General features: G+C 43.3%; 1 protein-coding gene across 1 annotated transcript in view; it reads left to right on the forward strand.

Annotated features, from left to right (window-relative positions):
* The first annotated feature begins 549 nt into the window (after window positions 1-549).
* The window catches only part of Psma5 (proteasome subunit alpha 5), a 22,406-nt gene continuing 12,733 nt past the window's right edge, over window positions 550-10,222 (forward strand). Inside the window, exons 1-4 of the mRNA XM_021157860.1 lie at window positions 550-929; window positions 4,828-4,894; window positions 7,720-7,846; window positions 9,108-9,175. Of these exons, the coding sequence (XP_021013519.1) occupies window positions 901-929; window positions 4,828-4,894; window positions 7,720-7,846; window positions 9,108-9,175 (291 nt within the window). The 5' untranslated portion in view covers window positions 550-900. The remainder of the gene's footprint in view (window positions 930-4,827; window positions 4,895-7,719; window positions 7,847-9,107; window positions 9,176-10,222) is intronic.

Consider the following 10,222-nt stretch of genomic DNA (forward strand, 5'->3'; position numbering starts at 1 on the left):
CACCTAACTTTCTTTGATAAATGATTCATTTACAATGTTTCTTTTAAAAAGCTCTCAAGTTGCTCTTCTACCTTTAGGAAGAGAAAACAAGAAGCACACACACAAATGAAGGTCCTTAAAAGCAGTGACTAATCTGAAGCTCAGATACTGAACTCCGGGTCTGGGTCTGAAACTTGGATAGTTAGGGTGGTGGTGGTGAAGTGTACGAATCCAGGAAAGACTTGATAAAATAATCGTACCTATGCAAGAAACTGAAACACGTTCTTGCTGATTAGAACCTATCAGCTTTTAAAACTTTTTCTTCAACAAGCCCGGCTGGCAGAACTGCCGGGCACGCTGGTAGAGGCGCACACATCTCTCTACCCAAGTCAAAAAGTCCTCAGCAAAGCTGGTTCCGGCTGCCACCGAGCCGGGAAGACAGCGAAGAGTTGGGCAGGCGAGCGCGAAGTCTCTCTTAAGACCAGTGTCCCCCGGCTGCAATTATGCGAGCTGGCGAGACTTACGTCACGATTCCACACCCCAGCTATCAGGCCAAGTCTTCAGCCGTCCAAAGCGCGGCGTGCTCACTCCTCGACGACGAGGCTCACTCTCACCGGTTGCCTCGAGTCCCGGCGCCCGTAGCAACCAAGGGTGACGGAAAGCGGAAGTGCGCTCTAGTCCCGCCCTCCCTGTTAAGCCAGGTCCGGTGAGGAAGCTTGTTAGCCCAATCATTGCGGCGAGAATATCAATCAGCCAATAAAAGGGAAGCACGGGAGGGCGGGCTGAAAAGGTCGCGTGCGCACGCGCAGAGGGCTGCAGGGTCCTTGGTGCTGTGGCGGTGTGGTTGATTAGGGTGCTGCTTTCAATCGTGTGGCCTTTGGGAACCCCGCGTAGCCACTGCCGCCTCCTTCTGTCCTCGCCATGTTCCTCACTCGATCCGAGTACGACAGGTTCGTACGGCGGGAAGCAACAGGGTCGAGATTTGGGTGGGCGGGCCTGGGGCCCGCGCCGCGGCCTGGGTTCTGCAGTGTCATGGGGCGCCCGGAGAACCTAAGTCTGGCGGGACCCGGGGAATCTGGTTCCCGAGGCGCCTGGCGAGATTCCCCAAGCTACACTGCAGCGGACCCGTTGCACTTGTCCCGCTGAGTCACCGCTAATCCTGACTCCCCGCGGAAGCGAGAGGCTGGGGCTGCTTGGGGCAGGCGGCGGAGAGGGGTCGGGACCTTTAACCTGGAGTAGATTAGGGGGACACCAGCCTTGCGTCGGTCTTTTCAACCTAAGTATGACTGCTTAAGAAAAAGAAAAGTGAAAGGAGTTTCCTTGAATAGAAGCTACCAGAGACTATTGGATGAGTTTGTAGGAAACCGTGCTGTGCTGTACATTTTAATCTTTTTTGAAGAGCGAAGGCAGTTATCAGCTATGCTCGGATATATTGCCTACAATCTGGTTTTGTGGGAACTAGAATGTACAGTGGTTCTCAGAAGAGTTTTAATACGCTGATTCCATTTGACCAAAGTGTGTGTGTGTGAGGGGGTTTGAAAGCAAGTTAATTTTAGTGTTGTGTTGAAAGCTAAATGTTTTGTAAAGTCAAAGCTGTGTGGCTGTGTTTATTAAAAGAGCAGACAACCTAAAAACTTTCAAGTCTCGAAAATGCTAACTAATACTGTCATAAATGTTGTATATACTGTAACTTTCAGTTTCTGTTTTGAGCAGTTTTGCAAACCACTGGGTTCCTTTAAAAGTTAGGGAAAGCAGACATTTTCTTAGTTCCAGGTTACCACCTGAGAAATTACTTTTCTTGGCAAGTATGTATTGAGCCTGTCAAAATTGTGGCACCTGGAATGGCACACACACACACACACACACACACACATATATATATAATCTCCATCCTTTTGCTGACTCAGAAAATATCGGTGACGTTTTAAAACTATTTCCTGTTGTCAAGTAAAATGGTGGTTAACACTTGGCTTCCAGAGTATTGAAGAGAGTCATCTTTAGGTGATAAAATGTTAAGAAAACAAAACTGTGATCCTCATCTGAAAGGCTTTATTGAGCTTTGCCCATTTATTTATATGAACTAGTTGCTTTGTGGATTTTTTTCTTTTGTATTTGCTAAGACTAAATAAAGCCCAGGCCTCTATTTAGCTAATGTTCTTGAGCGTTGGTTGTGTTCAAGGAGCGCTGTGTAGGGAGCTGGTTTTACAGCAGTGAGCAGAATCAATATCTCTGCCCTCCTGTTTGCAACAGTAACTGTAATATGAGACAGAAATGTATTGATGTTACTAGAGGAATCTAAGGCAGCACTGGACATTCTGATGAGAGGCTGCATTCATTGTTGGAGGTTGGGGAAAGCTTCACAAAGAAGCTGATAATTCAAATAGGTCCAGGGAGAGTAGAATTTCTAGTAAACCAAGACCATGAGAACGAACAGATAATAAAGGATGAACAAAGGGGGACCAGTGGGGAAAAGGCATAACACATTTGATGCATGTTATGGGACAAGTAGGTGCTATGGAAAAACCAGGATGGTGCCAGATACTGACAGTTCAATAGACTTAGAATTTGGACCTTACTCTGTAGGCACTGTGTGCTATCAGTTGGGGGTGACCATGTACCATGTATATGCCTGGTGTCCTTTGAGGCCAGAGGGTGTTGGATCTCCTAGAGCTGGAGTGACAGGTGGGTTTTAGCCAAGATGTCAGTGCTGGGAGTCAGAGCAGCAGCTTCCTCTGGAAGAGCCCCTAGAGCTCCTAACTGCTGACCCAGCTCTCCAGCTCGCTCGCTCGCTCTCTCTCTCTCTCTTTTTTTTTTTTTTTGATCTTTTTTGGTTTTTGTTTTAAAAGACAAGGTTTCATCTATAGCCCAGGGTGACCTAGAGATACGAGGCCTGGAGTTTGGGACGATCTTTTCTGCCTGAGTGTTGTGAGTTCTGGAGTTACACTCATGAGCTGTGTCAGTCTCTCATATTTTCTTTAAGGAGTTGCCTCATGACAGTTGTTTTTTATAAAGATTAATTGATTGGAAGAACGAGTTGGCACCAGTCAGGAGGCTTTTACAATAGTTAGGTAAAGGGTAACAAGGACATAGGGATGGAAGTGATGTTACCATGGAGGAGGAGCTGATATGAGTTAGTATGACTTAGCATATGGCAGGACAAAGGGGAAGGCAGGGAGAGTGAGTCACCATCCAGAACATTCTATGGTGGAGGAGCTGAGAAGCTGGGGCTGTTTTAAAATGATGGGAATGGTATGGATGAGTTGATTTTACGGAATGATTAGACTTAAAGGGTTCTATTTCAGATTGGAAAATGTTGGATGTTGGTTGTAATTGGGCTATTCAAGGGGACTTGTTTCAAATTTAGATTAACTGAGTAAAAGTCAAACTGGAAGTAGAAATTTGGAATGATTGGTTTTAATTTATATGCAGCAACCCAAGTAAGCAGGAAATTTGGGAGGATGAAGGCAGAGCTTACTCGGATGATGCTTCCAAGGCAGGGTACGGCAACATTTAGTCACATACATTTATAGGGTTCTTTCATGTCTCTGCAGTTTACTTAGATTAGCACAAAGGCAGGGCCATTTCTTATTTTTCCTGAAAGCTAGTGGTGAGTCTGGTTCTCAGTGTCGGGCGTGCGTGCGTGCGTGCGTGCGTGTGTGTGTGTGTGTGTGTGTGTGTGTGTGTGTGTGTAACCTGGGGCTTATACGTAGTGGGCAAGAGCAGAGCTCTACAACTGAACTGGTCCCCAGCTCCATCTCAGATTTTTCTGACACAGTTTTTCTCTCAGTGAGCTTTCAGCTGTGCTTTAGAACCTCCAACTTCCTTCTATGGTGTTAGCGATCTGTTGGCTGAGGAGAGAGTGAGGAGCTGGGTGGGGAGAATAATTCTCAGTGAAGTAGAATAGTTGAAACCTTGGTCTAAGTAGGATTTCTTGAACTGATTCTGCTTTTATGCTGAGGAGTAACTTTGAGCAGTTTATTTGATTCTCTCTCTCTCTCTCTCTCTCTCTCACACACACACACACACACACACACAATTCTTTTGAAGAAAGTTTTGGTTAAACAGATTTTGGAAGCTGGGCATGGTGGCACACACCTTTAATCCCAGCACTTGGGAGGCAGAGGCAGGCGGATTTCTGAGTTCGAGTCCAGCCTGGTCTACAGAGTGAGTTCCAGGACAGCCAGGGCTATACAGAGAAACCCTGTCTTGAAAAAACTCAAAAAACAAAACAAGAAAACATAATTTGGAAACAGTAGTATATGTATACTGTTGTGAAGTTTAGAATTCATGAACTAAGAATTACAGTTATTTGTATTAATTTACTCACAAACTTTTAAAATTGTAATTGTGTGCTGAAAGCTTCTATAGCTAACAGTATGCTTGTGTCTCTTCTCTGCAGGGATCAGCAACCCTAGTGTAAAGGAGGGGTGCATTAATGTAGTTAGTATAGTAGTCTGGCATAGCTGTATAGACTTTAGCACCTATGGATCTCAGTTTGCAGTGATACTATCTCATACGAATAGGTAGAAAAACGTACATTAACTACTACAAAAAATAGCAACATCAAATGCACATAATGGGAAGGGTGAAAAAAGTCCATTTTCTTGGAAATTACCTGATAGCTTTGGGGCACACATTTATCAAAGGAATTGGTTGGTTGGCTCAGAATTCATCCCGATTGATTCAAGTCACCTGCTTTCATTTGTTCAGTTTGGTAAAACTTTGGTCAGGTGTGGGAATTGGACAGATTTGTGGACCTTGAAAACAGTTGGTACACCAAAAGACTGAAAGGTTTGCTGGATACTTCTGACAGTTTCTAATATAGTTTTTATTCTTTTTTAATTACAGGGGTGTGAATACTTTTTCTCCTGAAGGAAGATTATTTCAAGTGGAATATGCCATTGAGGCTATCAAGGTATAGTAGCCAGTAGTATATTTTTGGAAATTTCATAACAGCCTTACATAGTGCTAAAAGGAGTGTTTTAGCCATTCTTTTAGAAAATAGTCTCACATTCCTTTAACCAACTACTGTTTTTATAACAGTTGTAATTACTCCTTCCTTCCTCCCTCCCTCCCTTTCTCTCTTTCTTTCTTTCTTTTTTAATTTTTAGGACATTCACATATGTAGTTTTAGAATCAAAGATTAAGATGTCTCTATAAATTATGTAATAAAAACAGAGTCCTGTAGGCTACACCATCTAATTTCAACTTCTCTGAGGCAGCACTTAAAGCTTCTTTTTTTTTTTAAGATTAATTTTTATTTTTTATGAGTATGGGTGTTTTTCCTCACCTATATTTACATGTGTAGTGTGCCTTCAAAGGCAAGAAGAGGACACTGGGACCCTTGGAGTGCTGATTATGTATGGTTCTGTTCCACCCAGCGTTTGGATGCTGCCAACTGAGCCCAGGTCCTCTGCAAGAACAGCAGGTTCTCTGACCGCTGAGCTATCTCTCCAGCCCCCCTCTCAGTTCCTTTATCACCTTCTATTGAGAACTGGGGCATCATCTGATAGGCATCATCTACACACTTTTCATAATGGAATAAATTTCTGCATATCTGTTCTCTGGCCACCCACAGATGCCTAGAGGATTGGAAATAGTCACTGCAACCTCTCAAATAGCTTACACATAGCAATTTCTGTCAAATTTATCAGTAGTTGTGTTGGTAGAACTGTTCATTCATGGTTGAGCCATTCTGTGAGCATTTGAGAGTAATATATATGCATGAGACATGATGTACTTGTTAACAGGTCTAGAATTACTGAGGAGGAAAGCCTCCAGTTAACTGTGGTGGGGAGGCCTGCCCTCACTGAGGGACACAGTAGCTGGGCTTTGCTCTTGTGCTTGATAAAAAGAGAAAGCTTGCTGTGCACTAGCACTCACTGTCTGTCCTTCCTGATGGTGTGCGCAGTGTGACCAGCAGCTGCCCTTTCCTGCCACCAGGACTTCCTCCTTTAAGGTGCTTCATGTCATGTATTTTGACTGGGGCTGGAGAGATGGCTCAGCAGTTAAGAGCAGTGACTGCTCTTCCAGAGGTTCTGAGTTTAATACCCAGCAAGCACATGGTGGCTCACAACCATCTGTTATGGGTTCCGATGCCCTCTTCTGACATGCAGGTGTGCATGCAGATAAGAGTGTTCATATACATAAAATAAATTTTTAAAAAATCAGAACTATTTTGAGCACATTCAGTCTAAAACATGCTTTTTGTGTGGATTCCTGGAGGGGCTGGAGAACTCTTCTAGAGTTCTCTAGGCCTCAGGATCTGACATCTTCTGGCCTCTGCAGGAATTTCACACAAGGGAATGTACACACTAAGTAACACATAAATAAAAGTGAATTAAAACTTTTAAAAAGATTTATGGAATTCTGTGGGTTTTTTTTTTTTTAACAATATCAGGTTTAATCAGTGTTCACAGTTGGCGGGTCATTGTTGTATAGAAATAAGTAGATGTAGTGGGAATCCAGAGAATAAAGCATGGTCTTAGGACACTTTATGACAAGTGGATACATTTGGAGAGGCAGAAGGAGAGTACATTCCACAGGAGACAGCTCCAGGAAAGGTGGTAGTGTTGCTGCTAGTAATGTAATACTTTGAACAGTTGTGTTGAGTTGTACCTAAGGGGTTAGTTAGTCAGTTAGTAGTGAGTAATAAAGTTGGAGGTGAAAGATAGCATTAGATCATGAGAAGCTCATTTGGTTTTTAATTAAAGGCAATACAGAGAGCATCAGTTCTTAAGAGAAATACAGTAAAAATCACAGTTTTCCCCTCAGTGTATCAATAAAAGATACATTCAGAGCAAAAGACTAAAGATGAGACAAAGATGCTAAATGTGGCTCATGCCTTAGGAGGCAGAAACAAACCTAGTCTACACAGAAAATTTCAGCCTGGCTAGAATTCTATGAGACCATTTCACAAGGAATAGATTGGGCGGTGGGGGCATGGAACAGGAACACTTGTTTATTATGTGGTAGACACCATTTTCTCTATGGAGCTGTCAGGACTGTCTTCATTCTGCAGATAGTTGAGTTCATAGTGCTGAGGTTATGGGTGACACAGGCGAAACGGTGACTTTACTACACTGGACTGCTAGTGACTTTGCGTTGTTAGTATTTCTCTGTGGTTACTGAGGGTGGTCGTCTGTTCTGTCCCTGGGTGACGTGGGTTTGGGGAGCATAACTAACTATTGGATAGACTCGTATAGCTGGCAGAGGTAAAAGCCACCAGTTCCAGAGGAAAACAAACAAAAACCTATGATTAGAACTTTAGAATTCTTCCTCCCAGTGCTAGTGTTAACATAGATAATTTTTCAGATGTGTTCTGGCCTTATTGGATTGCCCCTTTTTTTTTTTTTTTTTTTTTTTTTTTTTTGGTTTTTTGAGACAGGGTTTCTCTGTGTAGCCCTGGCTGTCCTGGCACTCACTTTGTAGACCAGGCTGGCCTCGAACTCAGAAATCCGCCTGCCTCTGCCTCCCAAGTGCTGGGATTAAAGGCGTGCGCCACCACGCCCGGCCTGGATTGCCCCATTTTTGACTGGGGACCAATCCTTGCTCATTCGAGGTAAGCACATGTACAGGATTCTGTAAATGCTTTTGCTATTCAAGGGGACAGTTAGGTGCTTTCTGTTCTTCCTGCATCCTAGGTATGGATAACTGAGTTTCTGCTTATGAAGGTGTGCAAGGATTTCTTTAAGCTGTATGTGATAACCACAGCATGGTTTTTGTTTTGTTTCATTTTAGCTTGGTTCTACAGCCATTGGCATCCAGACCTCAGAGGGCGTATGTCTAGCTGTGGAGAAGAGAATTACCTCTCCACTAATGGAGCCTAGCAGCATTGAGAAAATTGTAGAGATTGATGCTCATATAGGTAAGTGATGAGTGGAAGCTACTATAGGGTCTGGTGTGGGTTAGTTAGTCTTCTGTGATCCAAGGGAGGTCACACAGTACATGGGTTATCTTTTGATTTGCTCTTCTGTTGAAGGCAGGAGGCCAGGACGTAAATTTAGGCAGTGGAAGGCAGCCTCAGGACCCAACAGAGGCTTAACCTACTCCCAGAAAGTCTTTCCGTCTTTCTGTCTGTTTTACCTTTTGTAGTGCTTGGGATTGGACTCAGGATACTCTCACAAGCTGGGCAAGCACTCTACCACTGAAACATAACCCGATCTTTGGCAAATATTATATTTAAATACATAAAGGTTGGATCTTTGGCTAGTTCCTGTGATGGCTGTGTTTTAATTCATGCATGTTACCCTAGTAGTAAGCTAGTTGGAGCGGAAATAGTGTTGAAAAATGTAATGTCCACTGAGAAACAAGTAATTCTCAAAGATTTCAGAGTGTATAAGGTTCAGAGTGTTAAAGGAGTCATGTTAGACCAGCCTGTTCTGTGTGAGAGACTTGACTGATCTCCTCCTGCCCTCTCTGCCTTTTCTCTTGTCTTTAGTATAATTTTCTTGTTTGGCTCTTGACAATGTAACATTAAAAGATGCATACTTTTACAGTTACAGCTTTATGTTGTAAATGGCTATCCAGATTTGCTTATCTTACTTACTCAACCCATTGCTACAACATTTGCAAAGTAATTAATTGCTCAAAGGCCATAAGAGCTAAATGCTTTGGTAACTGGGAGCTTAGTATTCCCTTTCATAGCTGGAGAAACAGATCTTACAGTTGGAATGTTGTCTGCCGTATCTCAGGTCGACTGTCTTTTGGAGGTAGGTTAGTGTCACTTCATTCAACAGAGAAAGATTTTGTTAGACTCCGTGGATATATAGAGGGAGGCATGGTCCGTGTCTTCCGGGAACTGATGGTCTTATTTATGGCGGTGCACAGTGTGTACTCAGTGAGGATGTGATGAAGGAAAGAGTTTTGTCTGGGTCCAGTGGTCATGAGTTCTAGTTACTTTTACTACACTGTGACCAGCTATCTGACATCTTAAGAGAAGGAACTTTTCTTGTGGCTTGCTCACAGTTTTAGAGGGTTTACTATCATCGTGATGAATCCATCGGTGAGCATCTGTGTCCACAGCAGAGAAGACCAGGAGTAGAGAAAGGAGAGTGTTTACTTCGTGGATGGGCATGAAAAACTCTAGAGGGTTTGGCTGATTGGCCACTGTTGCTTTTATATTGCAGGTTGTGCCATGAGTGGGCTAATTGCTGATGCTAAAACTTTAATTGATAAAGCCAGAGTGGAGACACAGGTAAAATCAACATCTTCTCTGCTTTTCATTGTGATGCATGCAGTCCTTGTTTAGTGATGACAGAGCTACCAAGGCTACATTGCAATGTCTGTGCCCGTATTAGACGTGGCTCTTGAGAGTTTTGGGTCCATTACCCTGCTAAAACACCTCGGGACTTAGGATTTAGCTCTCCAGCCATTGCAACAGAAAGCAAGCTCTGGTTAATAGGGCCTACAGTCTCTTACTTCTTCTAGGCTTACCTTGCATAAAGCATACACTGTATCCTCTGATTAACTATCTGTGGGACCATCATAGAGGGATGTGGTCATAGAAAGAGGATATCCTGGCAGCTGCCTTTTCTGCCAGGCTTATAAAATTGTTCTCATCTGGTAAGCAATGATTTGTACCAGGTGACAAGTTCAGGTTAGGAATGCTGGGTTGTTTTGGTTTTTTTAATAAAACAACAAAAACCCATATGCAAATCCTTGGCTATCTGTGCTTTGACTGTAGTAGGCTAATAAGGGAAACAACCAATCACAAGGTAGTTTTTGCACATATTTCCAAGTTTGTCCTTTATACTTAGTAATAATTGAACATAAACTCTTGACAGGGTAAGGTGAGTGTCTAAAGAAAATTGACACTTGGATATTTACACTGACTTTGTGAAAGAACTAAACTTGCTGCCTTGTTTTTAGGTGTCACTGTTTTGCATGGGTAGCGGCCTCTAAGTCATCCTTATTTCCAGAGCTTATCAGTGTGTACCCTCTCCCTCTGTCCTCCTCCTCTTCATTTTCCCCTGCTCCCTCTTAAGACATGGTCTTTCTGTGACCAGCTCAGATTGGCTTTAAAGTCACCATCCTCCTGAGGGTGGGGATCATGGGCATGTGCCATAGTATCTGGCAGTCAGAGCTGTTCCTCTTCTGATATAATCCCAAGCACTCAGTGGCTAGTGTTAATCAAGAAAAGCATGTTGGGCTGGTGAGGTGGCTCAGTGGATAAGAGCACCCGACTGCTCTTCCGAAGGTCCAGAGTTCTAATCCCAGCAACCACATGGTGGCTCACAACCAT

This window comes from Mus caroli, chromosome 3 (assembly GCF_900094665.2).
Source record: "Mus caroli chromosome 3, CAROLI_EIJ_v1.1, whole genome shotgun sequence".
In the NCBI taxonomy this organism is placed as follows: Eukaryota; Metazoa; Chordata; class Mammalia; order Rodentia; family Muridae; genus Mus; species Mus caroli.